Source organism: Nicotiana sylvestris, chromosome 4 (genome assembly GCF_000393655.2).
Source record: "Nicotiana sylvestris chromosome 4, ASM39365v2, whole genome shotgun sequence".
In the NCBI taxonomy this organism is placed as follows: domain Eukaryota; kingdom Viridiplantae; phylum Streptophyta; class Magnoliopsida; order Solanales; family Solanaceae; genus Nicotiana; species Nicotiana sylvestris.
In genome coordinates, this window is record NC_091060.1 from 44644720 (window position 1) to 44661933 (window position 17214).

Sequence of the window (17214 nt, forward strand, 5' to 3'; positions counted from 1 at the left end):
GAGACGTCTTTTGTACAAACTTCTTCGAATCCATCCCTTTCAAGATTGGTGGTGCCCTCGGTATCTGACCAACTCGAGAGTTGTATGTCTCCATTTTTTTGTCATTAGCTTCTATTTTCTTCTCTCCTGACTCGATTCTCTTGGTGAGCTCCTCGAGCATCTTCATTAATGCAGGATCAGTCCCTGATCTGTTACCACTCGACCTCTCTAGTACTGGCTCGGTACAGTGATTAATTTTCGGCTCGACCCTACTCGAAGTTTTATGTTGATTTTGAAGCTGTGCAATAGCAACCTGCTAAGCCTGTAGCATCTCGAATATCACCTGGAGACTAACTCCCCCATCTCCTACGCCCTGTGTACCTTGGCGACCAGATCGACCTTTCCTACGCACACTCCCTTCGGGATCCGTGCCTAAGTCCGCATTTAAAGCGACATGCGAACTGACATCGACTAGATTGGCAACCTGTACTCCCCCGAGGTTAATCGGTAGCACCCCGGCTGCAATTACATTGTCGTTTTCCGCATGAAACCCGAGACCATCGTCACCATGTACGGGTGCCTTTTGTGATTTGACATGTTTTAACCTGAAAGCAAAAATTCTTAGCAAGAATAAGCGTGAAATAATGTATGTTATCAGAATCAGCACTGAACAATCACTATTATCAGAATCAGCACTGTGGGCGCCAAATTATTTACCCTAAAATTCGAGTAACAATTAAACTTATATTGTGGTTTTAAGGATATGTAATTTAATCCAATACCAATTGCTACACAAGGAATTAAATAGATAAATTAGAGAATAAAATGAATCAAATCGGTCTGCAAGCCAACTCTCGACCTCGACCTTTGACAGTCTCGAGGTGTGATAATATGTATGACAAATGATAAAACAGCTTTAGAGAACAGTAAAGCGAAATAGCAAGAAAGTAATGAGTGTATATATTCTTCTCAGTGAATAATGATGATTACAAATGAGTAGGATCCCCTTTATATAATAGGGGAATCCTAAATAAGGTACACTTTTAATTATAGAAGGAAATCATATTAACAATTAAATAACCGCTGTAAACCGATCAATTTTGAGATTCACGTCACGATCTTTGGTCCGTTGCGGATATCTCGCCTCTCTTCGTTAGTGACTCATACCGGCATCATTTCGAAGTAAACCCCCTTCTGACCTCGATTAGTGATGTCGACCTCGATCATGGAAAAAAACTTCGACCCCGGATTCGACGTCCTGGCCTTTCGACGTGGTACCTTTTTCTCCATCGAAAGGTGGCGTATACACATATTACCTTCAAAATTAGCTGTAATATTGAGGCCTTTGATTCAACGACTGAATTAAAATAGTTTTTACTAACTTTTTCCTAAAGTAATAATGCACTTAAAATCCCAACTCTGTATCAACTTCCAATAATCTCGTTGTCACATAAAATACTTGACCAACATGCTGAATGGACTCCATAGTCTCCATTGGTCATATCCAGAAAAAATCAAGTAGACTAGAAAAAAACTTGACTGCTAACCTCTCAACATCATCATAAAAATATATAAATAAATAAATGTAAGAAAAGAAGAAGAAAAGTAATGAAACAGAGGTTGAACGATAAAATCTTACACCGGGTATTTACACCCAATCAATTATTTTAATCTCAGTTAACAAAAAATTAAAATAAGAATATCTATCATCTAATCATGGTTAAGTGATAAATTTATGTATAAAAGACATACGAAACATTCATTGGTTGGGGTAAACATTTAGTACAAATAAATATTCTGAAGTGTCTGAAAGAGAAATTAGACTCAAAAAACGTTAATCAAAATGGATATTGTCTTTGATTGAAGCTATCCGGTGTATGCAAGAGACCACTAGGCATAAATTTAGTACAAAATTGCTAAAAGCCTTTTTACTACTGCCTAATATAGACTACTGCTCTGTACAATTCCAAGAAGTGGGGGGAAAAACAAGAATAAAAAGACTATGGACAAACCCATAACTCAACTTTGTTGAAGGGTTATCTGGAATTTAACTAATTTAATTTGGAGTATTGTAAATTCAATCATGCCAACAAAGGAGCATGACCACACATCTCTTGATTATGTAAAGCCTTGCTCTTTGCTGCCTAAGAACTCCTCTGAGTCCTCTGCTTGAAATTAGCTTCCTCTTTGAACTTCCCAAATTACTGCTGCTCATCTTCATCTTTTACTTAAATAGTGGTGATGAAAATCAAGAAACTAAAAGGGTGTCTGTATAGGAATTATTCTTGGTATACAAAAAGAGAGAGAACTTTGATTTTGTTGTTGGTTTTGTGCAGAGAATATATTGAAGAGAGAAGTTTGAATGGGGTAAGTGCAACTCCAATTAGAGGTACTTATAGGCTGTTGAGAGAGAGTGTGGTCCGTCCTAACTTGTATTGGTCGAGTCAAGAACCAAATATGGGTCCCACTTTCCACTTGTAACCTACGGTCCCCAACAAGTAATTATTTTTAATCGTATGTCCGCATCCGTATCGGCCAAGTTTTTAAAATCAGCATATTTTGAAAAGTATTTTTGTTAAATACAGTTTGTTTGATTAATTAATTTGAAAAAATATTTTGAGAAGTAATCACTATTTAGCCAAAGAAGTGCACTTTTGAGCAACAATAGGCAATCAAAGAAGTACTTTTCGAAAGAAGATACTTTTTTTGTTTTTCAAAAACTGCTTTTGTCTCCACTAAATTTTTCTTTTTCCTTTTAATAGCTTGACATAACTTAACTTTGAAAACAAATATTTTTACAGAATTTTAGCAAAAAAAAAACTTGGCCAAAAAGACTATAAATATGATTTATGCCGAAAAATCTAATATTGAAGGGTAAAACATTCACTAACAAAGCCAATTTTTTTAACCGAAAACCTAGTTAAGAATATAGGAATAGTTGCTATTCCATTGCTATCCTCCCAACAAGTGAATGTAAGTAACACTATACCCATATGCTATGTCCCACGCAATTTCGTCGTAATAAGTATAAAATATATTGGGTGGATATTATTCTTTTTCATGTTAACATCATGTCTAATCAATGTTTCGGAAGACAATATCAGAACTCATCTAGACTCGTGCTAATCTTGAAACATTCTCTCGAGTCGATTATGAGAGAGAATTTCTTTTATTGAGAATAATGCATCGTTAGGTAAAGCTGTCTGTCTCAAACGATTTTTTCTTAATACTTTTTTACCTAGTTAATATATCTCATATGATAGTACATCTTAATTTAATTTGAATTTGCTGACTTTAATTTAGTTACTAGGAAAATAGAGCTTACATCCCGGCATTTTGGAGCTTACATTAGTAACAACTAACAATGATGAATTTGGCTGGTGAATTTATTTTCTTGAATATATTAATAGTTCCTATTTGTACTGAACTAGTTTAATTTTCTTTACTATTTTCAATAAAATGCATTTTTAGTCAGCAAAAACGAACTTCTTTATTTCTTTTAGTTACATTACGAATCACCATTTATACACTTTTTTACAAACTCAATGTAATAATATTTCGTTCGAATATTTTATGCTTAAACATTGTGCGTGCACGTGTAAACATTTTTTAACTGTGTTTACCGTAAAAAATGCTAATAACAATTAAATTTGATTTTATGGTTCTAAAAATACGTGATCTATTTTTATGCTAGTTGTTAGGGCAATACATGATAAGTGAGGTACTTGGAATCAAGATCAGCAACAACAACATACCCAGTAAAATCCCACTAGTGGGATCTGGGGAGGGTAGGATGTATGCAGACCTTACCCCGACCCCGGAAGGGTAGAGAAGCTGTTTCCGGGAGACCCTCGGCTCAACAGAAGAGATAATAATTTCAGAAAAGAAACGAAAGAAGAGATAGGTAACAACAAAAAAAGCAAGAGAAGTGATAATAATATCTTAAAATAGACCAAATAAGTGAAAGGGAGTGCAATAATAAAATCATATGCATAATAACAAAATAGTGTGAATATAACATATACCGATACCAGACATAGGCAAAACTCTATCAGACTATCCGGTACAAAGAGGGGAAAACTATGAACTATCCCCTAGCTTACAACCCTAATGCTCGACCTCCACGCTTTCCTATCAAGAGTCATGTCCTCGGAAATCTCGAGTCGCGTCATGTCTTGCCTGATCACCTCGCCCCAATTCTTCTTAGGCCGCCCTCTACCTCTTCTCGTACCTGCCAAAGCCAACTGCCCGCACCTCCTAACTGGGGAATCTATGGTTCTCCTCCGCACGTGTCCAAACCACCTAAGCCTTGCTTCCCGCATCTTGTCGTCCACGGAAGCAACGCCCACCTTCTCCCTAATAACCTCATTCCTTATCTCATCCAGTTTAGTATGACTGCACATCCATCTCAACATCCTCATCTTGGCTACTTTCATCTTCTGGATATGTGAATTCTTAACTGGCCAACATTCAGCCCCATATAACATAGACGGCCTAACCACCGCTCTGTAGAACTTACCTTTAAGTTTCAATGGTACCCTCTTGTCACACATGACTCCAGATGCTAACCGCCATTTCATCCACCCCACCCCAATACGGTGCGTGACATCCCCGTCGATCTCCCCATCTCCCTGGATAATAGACCCTAGGTACTTAAAACTTTCTCTCTTGGGTGAGCTTAAAACAAGATGTTAACCAAACCGAATGGCTATCGATCGGAGCCTCGAGCTTGCTTATTCGGAGCCTCAGGGTCGAGTCTAATGCCCTGCCAAGGGTAGACGATATAGACTAACAGTTATAAATAAATCAATGACGACTCTTTATGGCCAATAATAAGCAATAAATGAAGAACAATAAATAGACACAATGAATATGAATAATAAATGCAAGTAAAGAGGTCGGGAAAATGTGTTAGAGAGTAGAGAAAATGTTCTTAAGTATTTAGTATTGAGCAACATATGTCTACAAAATGACAAGGATCCCCTTTATATATGAGGGGGAATCCCAACATAGTACAAGTGCATTTATTATAAAGATATGGGGATGGGACAGCTAGTTGACACCCTGATTCGGGTCTGAACTTAGCTCACTAGACTTTGTCAGCTCTGGTTATGCGCCTTGGGAACTCCCTACTTTTTTTACGTAATCGTAGGTCTGTACTGCTCCAAGGTCGAGCGTCGATGGCCCTCGAGGGATGAAACTCGACCGTGGTCTCGAGCCTTCGAAACATGCTTGCGAGGCATCGTAACGACGGAAAATTAGACCCTCCGATTTTACCGTATACAGATAGTCTCCGCATTTCTTAGAGTAGAATGATAAGAAATGACTTTGATATCCATCTCTTCGGACTTCCCGCGGTGATGTCATACTTATGACATGAGCCTTTGTGACAACCGGGGTGTCCCGTCAGTTCATCTTTCCAGAATCATTCAAAGCACTACCGTTTCTTATTCTTCAAAGCAATAGTGTCGCTGCCGGTCCAGCTCCCAAGGACGCATTGATTGCACCTGTCGATACGTCTTTTAAAGATAATAGCGGCATCGGCGATTACGCTGACACCCTTTCTATAAATGGGAGCCTCCTGGAACCGATCCTTCATTCAAATATTCTCCAATAGCCTTTCACCTCTTTCTTCTCTTTATCCTCATCCATTGTTACTTTCCATATTTGGGGCTCGCGGTCTTAAGGTTACATGACGGCGTTCTCATTAGTCGTGCCATGGCCTTTTTCCAGGGCTTTCCCTTACCGAGCAATATTACACTAACTTCTTGTTGTTGTTGTCGGCTCGAGACAACGAGGTAGAGGGGCCAATTTCTTCCGACTCAGGAAAATGTTTGGACTCTACACCGCTGCTCAGGAGGGTGTATGGACTTTACACCGCTGCTCACCTCCCCTGATTGGTGTTAATATCGAACCTGAGTGCAAGTATTTCTTCCGGCCCTTGATTGATTAATATGATTCCCCGCAGGACCCTTTGTCGTACCTTGGACCGAGCCCGAATGGGTTTGATAACTCGGGTCGCCGGGATCCCCGACTTCGAGTTGGATAAGAGTAGGATTTCAAACTTTAAGTATAAGACGTAGCCTTTTAGGCCTCGCGATAGTCTTCGATGGGGGGATTTTCTCGGACGCCTAAGAATAAAGATAGCCTTTAGGCTTTCGGGAGAAGTCCCCGAGTGGGGGTTTGCTCAAGCTCGGGCTACCTAGAGACTTGTTTTGAACTCAGTGTAGATAGCCTTAAGGCATTGCAGATAGATCCCGGATAAGGGCTTACCAGGTTTAGATGGTAACTTGAGGCCAAGCCCATGTGTAGAGTTTTAGCGCTTATCTTCTTTTTGAGAGAAGCCCTCAAGATCGGGTACCATCTCGAGTATCATAATGATATTAATGGCCCCTTAGAGCATATCATCTTCTCGGTGGAGATCCTAGAGATCTAGTACCATCTCGGGACGTATAGTGATTGCATTGGCTTCTTAGAGCTTGTTTTATTTTCGATGGAGGTCCTCGAGATCGGGTACCATATCGGGACTTGCAATGATGCCAATGGCTTTCTGGAGCCTAACTTATTTTGATGGAGGTCCTCGAGATCGGGTACCATCTCGGGACTTGCAATGATGTTAATGGCTTCCTGGAGCCTATCTTCTTCTTGATGGAGGTCCTCGAGATCAAGTACCATCTCGGGACTCGCAATGATGCCAATGGCTTCCGGGAGCCTAACTTCTTTTTTATGGAGGTCCTTTAGATCGGGTACCATCTCGGGACTTGGTTGATGTGGGGTATTCAACCCCGAAATGTCATATGGCTGCGCCGAGTGTATGATACGGTTACAAAATGATCGAGGTGATTCCGCCGACATATCTTTCCAAAGCGATAAAAGCTTTAGCCAATATTTTTAATCGGCCTTTGAGACAGACATGTGATCGCCTCTTTTCCCATATATAGGGTTGTCTTCGCCTTTTTGGAGATTTCGCTATTCTGAGTAGTTATCCTCTTTCATAGAGTTCTCATCATTAGGTCCTTCCTCGTTTCAATTTTGATGCCTTTGCTTTAGTTCCCGCCCCAATTCTCTAGTTTTACCAAAGTCATGGCTGCCACGTCAGGGTCCGCTTGGCAAGGAGAAGGGAGCTCCGCCTCTGGGCACCTTGCTTTGGGAGGGAATCTCCCGTCAGAAGAGACTCCCAACATTCGAGGTTATCGGGATTATGCCTCGAAGTTCATTTCTTTAATAGGAGATGAGCACCTTTAGTTGGTGAGGAAGGACCGTGGATGAGGAGAAAAGGTAGCATTGCAAATACCTTCCCCGGAGGAGAACATCATGCACTATGACGAGGGATTTTTGAACGTGTACGCGTACCCCTTTACGCTGGGCCCCATTGATGGGGTTGTGTTCGACCTCGGTCAAAAGTACCAGGTTACCTTGGCGCAGATTCACCCGTCATTTTGGCGGATAGTATTGATGATGAGGTTCTTTGCGGAAGAAGCATGTCTTGAATTCACTCTCAGTCATCTCATCGGGATGTATCGGCCCTTTCACCATCGAGGCCTGTTGACCCTACGATGCCGATCCACCACGCCTTTCATTGTTGACGATGAAGAAAATGGAGATCGGGGATGGATGAGCTAATTCGTCCGGGTACGGATTGTCGATATTATTCCAGTGGAGTTTCTGCCATTTCCTGAGGAATGGAATTTTACACGTAAGTGGTACACTCGTGCCTTCATAGTTTCATTTGTGGCGAAGGCGGGCTCCATAAATGCACATTCTTTTACTTTTCTACAGCAATTTCGTAGATGCCGAGCGAGGTTCCAAATCTGCCAGTTTCGGTTCGGAAGTTGGCAACCCACTCGACTTACAATGAGCGTAAATGGCGAGCTTTATCTAAAGATAGGTGAGAGGCAAAACACCATACGTGCTATGTGATTTGCTCATCCCCCCTTTCTCTTGGAAGGGCGCTTTTTCTTTCTGCGTGCTAACTCTGTCATCGTAGGTATTGGGGAGTCCCTTAAAGCGAGGCCGTGCCCTTTAGCAGAGGGAGAAAGACCACCGGCTTCAGGACTGAGGGATAATAGTAATAACAATAAGCAGGAGAGGCCTTTGCAGGACGACAGTGATTGTAGCAAGATGAATCCGGCCCGAAGGCTTAGAGAGGGCGTATCAGCTGAACGTACAGCACTCGAGGGTTCTCTAGCTGGCTTCTTCTCCTATCGAAGTCACTTCGAGGGATGTCCAATGCCAAGGGGCGCGTATATCAGGTGACCGTGTCCCAAATCGGTGCAGTTCTACCGGGGTAGATGGAGCCAGATCAGTAGATGTACGCTCAACTCTTGAGGAAGCTCAGCGACTTTACTCAGAGGTAGGTTCAGGCCGCTCGTACTGGTTTTATAGTTTTGTAATTTTCACTTTCTTACCATGTTTCTCTTCCACATGCTTTTAATAAGCTCAAATCCAAGTTGCTTCGCCGTAAGGCCAGATTGCAAAAAGCCATTGACGGGGAGAAATCCCTTAGGCTTCTTTGCGATGAAAAGGAAGATGAGTTGGCACGTTTACAGCATGAGACGAATCAAAGCTCGAATTATGAGAGCTTCCTGAAGGAGCAGGTAGCTTTGTTTTGAGGGAGTGTGTGTTCCTTCTTCTAGCTCCTGAGGCTAAAATTTTGTTTATTTCAGTTGTAGAAAAAGACAGAGGACGTGGAATGCCTTTGGAGCGAAGTTGGTCAAGCCAAGTGCGAGTATGATGAGTTGAAGGCTCGGGCTGATGTTGAGGCTTCAACGGAGAAGGGTGCTTTAGCTAAAGCTTCCGCCTTTGAGGTTCAACTCTGCTTAGCTCGTGATGATAGCTTGGTTCGAGTAGATATGATTACAAAGCTCGAGTCTGAGCTTCTGAAGATAAAGGCCGAGGTTGTAGATGCCCGGGCTGAAGCCGTGATGAGCCGAACTAAGGTTGACAAGAAAGTGATAGTTTATTTAGAGGACGGTGCCAATGATCAAGTTGAGCTGAGAAGGACTCTTGACCGCGAGGGTAGGAGCAAGGAATACGCTCGGTGTAAATCCCGAAGGGAAACCCTCGAGGATATCTATGCTAGGGGCTTCGATCTCTCGAAAAAGATAAAGCGAGCGAAGGCGAAAGAATATGATGCTAAGCTCCTTCTATCTGATGCTGAAGATAGCGAGAAAGAGGCTGACGGGCCATAATCCCTGAGGGGGATGTATATTAGGCCTTCCTTTTCTATGTATAGTGCTTTTAAAGAGAACTTGTAAATGGAGCTTGTATTTTTTCGCCTATATGTACGAAAGAAAGCCTTGCGGTTTTATTTTTCATGCATTCCTCTTTGTTTTGATTTTAGCCAGATGAACTGGTCTTCGAGTTAAAAGGAATACTTAGATTCATTGTATGGCCCTGGGCTCATTAGGCTAGCCCGTAGGCTCTTACACACTTGGTCGATACGACATTTTAGTATAAGCCAGCATTCGAGCTCTTAAGAATGTTTGGTCAATTGTTTTGGGTTCAGTCTTCGAATCAGGTTTCGACTTGAGCTCATTTGACCCTCAAGTTTTTGAATTTAAAACTAACACTTACGCTCTTACGCGTTGGGTCGGTACGACCTTTTGTATGTGCTGACGACAGTGGCTCTTACACATTGGGTCGGTACGACCTTTTGTATGTGTTGACGATAGTGGTTCTTACGCGTTGGATCTGTATGACCTCTTATAGGCTTTATTTTTCTTTTGTTAAGCACTTTTTTTCTGAAATTGTTTTTGCCTGACTCTTTGACGGCTCGATAGGAACCTCTATTGTGAGTCGTTATATGGTGATGATCGAGCACCTCGGGAGGTTTGGCTCGGTGGCTGAGTATCTCGAAGCCTTATAGTTGGACCTGACATGGTCGAAGCTCCTTTGCATATGTTAAGGGTAGCCTATTTAACCAGTTCTTTTCAAAGTATATTCAAAGTAATTGAAGGCCTGTGATTTTACAGTGATGGTCGGGCGTCCCCGAGTCGCGTTAGCTTGGTTGGTACAGCCTTATGACCATAGTCATTTGTGTTTGGCTGGAGCCTTTCAGTCCTGAGTGAAGTAGTTTCGGCGTTTATATCGAGGGTATGCCTTTTTAGAGGTCTTACAAGTTCGATATATTTACTTAACTTTGAGATCAGGTTTATGCCTTTAGTAAGGTCTTACAAATTTTACATTCCTTTGAGGTTTTACAATTTTTTTTACTTGGTACAAGTATGTTTCATGCCTTGTTTGAGGTATTACAGATATTATTGTTGCTCACTTGGAACAAGTGTGGTTCATGCCTTGCTTTAAGTCTTACAGATATTGTTGTTTCTCACTTGGTACAAGTGCAGTTCATGCCTTGCTTGAGGTCTTACATATATTGTTGCTACCTTATACAGGTCTTACGAGACCGAGGCTACCTGCATGTGGTCTTATTGCCTCGGGCTTTGATAAGTTGATGGAGATGACGATTGACAGCAATCCCCGAGTCAACGAGGATATCTCGGCTCGGGAGCCATTACTTGTTAACTTGGTATTGCCTCATCGAGGGCTTACGATTTCGGAGTTTTCAACCCGGAGGTCATGTGGCCTTGAGTTTTCGACGCCAATTCCCGAGTGCTCGGGACGTTTTTAGCTCTGGAGCCGTCTAGTGATCTCGATGTTGCCTCACTAAGGTCTTACGAGTTTGAAGCTCTGACCCGGGGTCATATGGTTTCGAGTTGTTGATGCCAGTCCCCGAGTGTTCGGGACATTTTTGGCTTTGGAGACATTTTTGTAAAGATACCAGATTTTTTTGAAGTGTGAAATGCTTAGATGGAAAATATTCTTCGATTACTTGGTACAAGTAAACATTTTTTCGCTGTCAGGGGCCTGGCTATTCTATATGGACACGGTTCGTTCGACCGATTGGCCCGATACAAATATTTTCCTATCGAGACCCCTTTTATCAAGACCCTATTAAGCATATCTTGGCTTCTCCGAGTAGGTGACCTTCCGAGGGGATGCCCCCAATATTCGAGGTTGATTGCAAAAGAATCCTTGAATACCTGTTGAGTCTTCCTCAGGTAGCATATGGATGTTACCTCATTAAAAACCTTGTCGGTAAAACCCTTCTTGGGATAAAACCCGGTCGAAGGAAAAGATTGCAATGCATGCTTTTGGAACTTAAGGCCTTCAAGTTGGAAAGTGCTTTGGCCGTTTCTATCGGATACCTGCACTCAGGTTAGTGTAGAATGTAAATGAAAGAAAAAAGGAGACGATCATACCTTAGTGTAGAATGTGTTGGCGATGTTTTGGGCCCTGATATGTTTCAATCATTTGTGATAAGGAAACAGTACGGTCCTCTGCTTTGTTTAGTTGGGGGTAGCCGAGAGTGTAGCTCGTTATCACTATTTTACTGTTTATTTATCCTTCGGCTCCTTCAATGGTGGAGGTACTGTGTCGGTGCCACATCGTGTACTACGAACATCTCCCTTGATGCATATTGTTCCCTGTACATGGTTTTTATTCCGTCCTTTGTTGGGAATTTCATCATTTTATGGAGGGTGGATGGTACTGCTCTCATGCAGTGTATCCATGGCCTTCCGATCAAGGCGTTGTACCTCATGTCTCCTTCGATGACATTGAATTTGGCATTTTGGGTTGCGCTGACCACATTGACTGGGAGGGTGATTTTCCCTTTCGTTGTTTCGCTCGCCATGTTGAATACGTTGAGGACTCGAGAGGCGGGTACGATTTGGTCAAGCAGTCCGAGTTGCTCTACCACCCTCGACCTGATATTGTTGGCCGAGCTACCTGGATCCACAAGTACACATTTAATTTGAAATGTATTTACGAGAAAAGAGATTATTAGTGCGACGTTGTGAGGTTGAGACAGAGTCTCGATGTCCTCATCGCTTAATGTGAGAGCATCCTCGGGTACGTAACCCCGAGTTCGCTTTTATCTGGTGATGGATATTTTTGTTCTTCTCATCATGGGCTCTTGTGGGGCATCGATGCCTCCCAAGATCATGTGGATGACATGTTGTGGCTCATTTGTTTCGTTCTTCTTGGTCGCCTCTCTTTCCCGAAACTGATTTTTGGCCCGGTCGCGGAGAAATTTCCGGAGGTGGCCTTTACTGAGTAGTCAGGCTACTTCTTCTCGGAGCTGGTGGTAATCCTCGATCCTGTGGCCGTGCATGTTGTGAAATTCACACACTAAGTTATGATTTCTTTGCGAAGGATCTGATTGCACAAGCCTGGGTCACCGGGCGTCTCTGATTTTATTGATGGCGAACACGATGTATGATACGTTGATGTTGAAGTTGTATTCCGACAAGCGACGTGCCTCCATTGGCCCTGTGTGCATATCGAATCCAGCTCTGTTGACGAGTCCCCGAGGATTATGGCCTCAGTTCATCCTTCGATCATTGTGGGGTATCTTGCGCCTCGGGGCGTTTCTCCTGTCTTTGGTGTATGGCTGGTACCTTTCTTTGTTTGGCTTTTGCTCCTTCAACAGAACCCTGCTTGGGTATACCAAGCCCGATGGGGCTCCTAGTTGGTCGTCCTCAACCCTGATTTTCGATTGATATCGGTTGTGAACGTCCGACCAGGTCAGAGCAGGATATTCAACCAGATTTTGTTTCAGCTGTTTCGAAGCCACCGAGCTTCATTCAATTAGACCTTAAGTGATGGCCTGCACTGCCCAGTCATTGGAGACTGGTGGTAGTTCCATTCGTTCTATTAGAAAGCGAGATACGAAATCGCGTAGCATCTCATTCTCCCTCTGCTTGATCTTGAAGACGTCGGATTTCCTTGTTGCTACTTTGATGGCTCTGGCATGTGCCTTTATGAAAGAGTCTACCAGCATGGCAAATGAGTCTATAGAGTTAGGAACTAGGTTGTGGTACCACATCATGACCTCTTTTGAGATTGTTTCCCCAAACTTTTTTAGCAAGACGGACTCGATTTCGTCATCCTTTAGGTCGTTGCCCTTCACTGCGCAAGTGTAGGCGGTGACGTGCTCGTTGGGATCTAAGGTTCCATAGTACTTCGGAAGCTCGGGCATTCTGAACGTCTTTGGAATGGGTTTTGAGGCCACTTCTTGCGGAACGGCTTCTGTACGAACTTCTTTGAATCCACACCTTTCAGGATCGGGGGTACGCCCGAATTTTAGTAGACCCTGGAGTTGTCGGTCTCGACCTTTTTGTCGTTGGCTTCTATCTTCTTCTCGCCTGATCTGATCCTCCTAGTGAGGTCCTCGAGCATCTTTACAATGGCAAAGTCGGCTACCGACCCGTTGTTGCTTGATATCTCTGGTACCTACTCGGCTGGGGGAGCCGTCCCCGATTCTACCGTGCTGGGAGTTTTCTGGTGACTTTGCAGTTGAGCAATAGCCAGCTATTGTGCCTACAACATTTCAAAAATAACATGAAGGCTAACCTCCCGTTCTTCCCTAGCTGTGGTTTTCTGAGCTTCTTGTTGGTCTCCTTGGTGCGCGCTCCTGTCAGTGTGGGAGCTTATATCGACGTGTTGGGCATCGTGTGAGACCGCGTCCACGGGAATTGGTTCTGGTGCGTTCTTAGAGTTTCGTGGTGGTACACCAACATATGGAACATCCACGACATTCTCTTCATGGTTCTCAAGATTATTGTTTACTGAGTCAGACATATTGACCTGAGATTAAAAATCTTGGGCAAGAAAAAGTGTGAAAGATAACTTGCGTTGTGTAGTAAAACTAGCAAGAAAATAATTACTATTATTTTTAGCCCGACGGTGGGCGCCAAATTATTTACCGTGAAAATGGTAATAACAATTAAATTTGATTTTGTGGTTCTAAAAGTACGTGATCTATTTTTATGCTAATTGTTAGGGCAATAGATGTCAAGTGAGGTACTCAGAATCAAGATATGAGCTTAAAACAAGATGTTAACCAAACCGAATGGCTGTCGATCGGAGCCTCGAGCTTGCTTATTCGGGGCCTCGAGGTCGAGTATAATGCCCCGCCGAGGGTAGTCGATGGAGATTAACAATTATAAATAAATCAATGACGGCTCTTTATGGCCAATAATAAGCAATAAATGAAGAATAATAAATATCATACAATGAATATGAACAATAAATGCAAGTAAAGAGGTCGGGAAAATGTGTTAGAGAGCAGAGAGAGTGTTCTTGAGTATTTAGTATTGAGCAACATGTATCTACAAAATGACAAGGATCCCCTTTATATATGAGGGTGAATCCCAACATAGTACAAATGCATTTATTACAAAGATATGGGGATGAGATAGCTAGTTGACGCCATGATTCGGGTCTGAACTTAGCTCACTAGACTTTGTCAGCTCTAGTTATGCGCCTTGAGAACTCCCCACTTTCTTTTCGTAACCGTCGGTCTATACTGCTCTGAGGTCGAGCGTCGATGACCCTCGAGGGATGAAACTCGACCGTGGTTCCGAGCCTTCGAGACATGCTTGCGAGACGTCGTAACGACGGAAAATTGGACCCTCCGATTTCACGGTATACAAATTGCAATGTGTATTTCTTTTTTAGTTTAATGCTTAAATTTTTTTTTTTTTTTTGCTGAAATGTCTTTGTTTTCTTGGTTGGGTTGTCACATGATTATATGCAAGTGAAGTTTTCACACTTGTTTTGTGGACTGACTGATTAGTTGGATATTTGATAGGAACATTTTCTTTTAACGTCAAATGTTCGATAGTTAACACCCTTAATAGAGGTGTCTAAATAAAAAAGATTGACAAATTAAAGGGCGTCTATGTATTGAGTCATTTTGAAAAGAAGAGACTACTCCCCGTTTTAAAAAGATTGTCTTGATTTAATTTAACATAAATTTTAATAAAAAAGAAAAGACTTTTAATATACGTTGTCTTAAATAAGTCATAATATTTATGTAACTGTAAAAATTTTAAAACTAGTAATATGAAATATGCCATAATATTTGTGTGTCTACAAATACTTTATATTAAGAAAATATTGAAAGGTACAAATCTTTTTGGAATAGACTAATAAGAAAATAATATCCATCTTTTTAAACGGGTATTAAGTATTGGAGTAGTTGACATCATGGGACCTTACTTTTGCATTAGTGTTAAATTCTTAATGAAAAGCCACATCATTATGGAAACGAAGATGCAGGTGTCAGTGCTTGAGCTAGTCAGAAAGCAGAATAAGATGATGCGACTAGAGTCATCAAACTTCTAAAATGTGGTTATTATGTGATTTCTTTAGTAGGATTCAACTAATTAACCCCTCCCCCCTCCCCCAATGCCTAATCAGATTTTAGGGGGATCCTACTAAAACTATTAATTTCTTTTCATTTGTCTTTAAAAATGAACCCTAACAAATAAGCAATAAAAGGACCTTCTGAGTTATGAGTTATGAGTCAACGCCAACATATTATCTTTCCTCATCAATTAACCAACAATCAATGGGAGTGGGAATAACTCTTAAATTATGGAACCATATAGGCTTTAATGCTACTTTAATCAATTTTTTTTGTTAAAGTATGTAACTATCTCATTTAAAAAGCTTAAAATATTAGAGAGAGCATTTTTATTTATTTAACTATATTTTTGAATCTCTGCGTGAATTTTTTTATAATAGATCCGAACTCAACACATCCGCCTGTGTCAATACTGTGTTGAATTGTGTAGCTATCATATCTAAAAGTTTCTTACAACTCGATTCACGCAGAGATAATTGAAGTTTTTTCTAAGGTTACTATGAGGCCGTTGAGAGAAAAGTAGAAGCTTATAGGTTTTCATTAGAATGAACTGAGAACCAAAAATCGGTCTATACAATTATTAGTCTCTCATACTCGTCGGAATGGGCCGACCCAGTACTTATAATAGTCCCAAATAACTGCAATGTAACTAGATAAATACAAAGTGGGCTTCTGGGCCCAATAGTAAAAGAAGGAAGAAAAAAGAAGAAGCCCAAGTGGCTAAGTAAAATCATTTGCATGTATTTCAACAAAGTTTAAATTATCTATTATTATTATAAAAGCACGAATGTTTCATGATAAATATTGAATGACCAAAATATTTCCGTAATATTGATAGACTTTTATACCCTTTAAAATATTACTTATTTCATTAACAAGTTGGAGAAATTTGTAATATTAAAACCTCTTTCTAATAAGAATTTGTACGGAATTCTAAACCAACAAGGTTCAACGTTTAGCTATAATGTCCTACCTATTCGTGAAGTTCTAAGTCATATCAATTCCATGTTGACAAGGGCATTGAACTCAGTTCTAACCACTATATAAAGGGATCGTTGCCTCATTGAATTTTGGTATAATCGGCTTTATCAATTCATTCCGAAGTATGACCTTTCTAAAGGTAAATCAATTTTCTTCATCGCAGTATAAAAATTTATTCATGTACTCATATAATAAACCATGCCAGCATGTATTGTTGGTGCTAAGAGTTATATTACTAACTATTTCAGTTTTTTTAAGAAAAAAAGAAATCCAGTTGAACAAGATACGTTGAATAAATCTTTAGTTGTGTTGCCTCATTGACGTGCTTTTTTCGACATCAAGAGACTAAGTTTTACATTGTATATAAACGGAAATTGAAATTTTCATGTTATGTAAAATCTTCAGTTTGAGTTGTTAGGTTTTTGCATGTCTGAGTTTCATCTTATGTAAGCCGGAGTTTAAGTTGTATTTTGATTTTTTTTGTGTGTGTGTTGTTAGTATAGTATTAAATGACCCCGAAGTTCAGAGAGGATACCTTTTAGATATACGAACAAGGAGACAGGGAGTCTTTAATAAAAGTCCTTATGAAGGATGATGTCAGAGTTGTTTAACACTAAGAAGCTAAGATGATATAAGCAGGATAGAGGAAAAGGAGGTGGCCATGATCATACTAAAAAAGTTCGATCCATAATATTAGATTCAACCGTATCTATAAATACTGAAAAAAGATAAAAACTTTCAAATTAGAATATGAAAACTCGTGGTTCAAATTAACAGCTATGACGGGTGTTTGAACGGGTTTTAACATCTTTCTAAAGAGTTCTGCAAATAATCTTTTAAGAAATATAAAAAAAAATATTATTGAAAAGGCTGCTTTTAGAAGTCAGCAAAGTCTTTGTTTTTAATTTTAAAGTTTTGTTTGGAAAACATGCTAAACAAGCACAATGCTTGTAGTTCAAATATTTGTAGCTCATTATTAAAGTAGTAATGCTTGTTTTTTCATTCATATTTTTTTGTTTTCTTGAATTTACTCTGGGAAT

The 17214-nt window shown here is 40.7% G+C and overlaps 2 protein-coding genes across 2 annotated transcripts; one reads left to right on the forward strand and one right to left on the reverse strand.

Annotated features, from left to right (window-relative positions):
- Window positions 1-916: 916 nt before the first annotated feature.
- Window positions 917-2342, reverse strand: LOC104240940 (small polypeptide DEVIL 6-like). The gene has a single exon (XM_009795842.2). The coding sequence runs from the start codon at window positions 2198-2200 to the stop codon at window positions 2057-2059; it is 144 nt and encodes a 47-aa protein (XP_009794144.1). The 5' UTR covers window positions 2201-2342; the 3' UTR covers window positions 917-2056.
- Window positions 2343-7833: 5491 nt separating this feature from the next.
- LOC138889490 (uncharacterized) lies at window positions 7834-9170 on the forward strand. Its single transcript, XM_070172802.1, has 5 exons — window positions 7834-7867; window positions 7967-8143; window positions 8232-8332; window positions 8418-8576; window positions 8652-9170. The coding sequence occupies exons 1-5, from the start codon at window positions 7834-7836 to the stop codon at window positions 9168-9170; spliced, it is 990 nt and encodes a 329-aa protein (XP_070028903.1).
- The last annotated feature ends 8044 nt before the right edge of the window (window positions 9171-17214 follow it).

What these genes read in the sequence shown, in the direction of transcription:
- LOC104240940 (XM_009795842.2), bottom strand. Translation starts at nt 2,200, where the DNA reads ATGAAGATGAGCAGCAGTAATTTGGGAAGTTCAAAGAGGAAGCTAATT.
- LOC138889490 (XM_070172802.1), top strand. Translation starts at nt 7,834, where the DNA reads ATGAGCGTAAATGGCGAGCTTTATCTAAAGATAG. An exon ending in CGAGCTTTATCTAAAGATAG is followed by an intron (nt 7,868 to 7,966) that starts GTGAGAGGCAAA and finishes CTGTCATCGTAG; the next exon opens with GTATTGGGGAGTCCCTTAAA. An exon ending in AGAGGGCGTATCAGCTGAAC is followed by an intron (nt 8,144 to 8,231) that starts GTACAGCACTCG and finishes CGCGTATATCAG; the next exon opens with GTGACCGTGTCCCAAATCGG.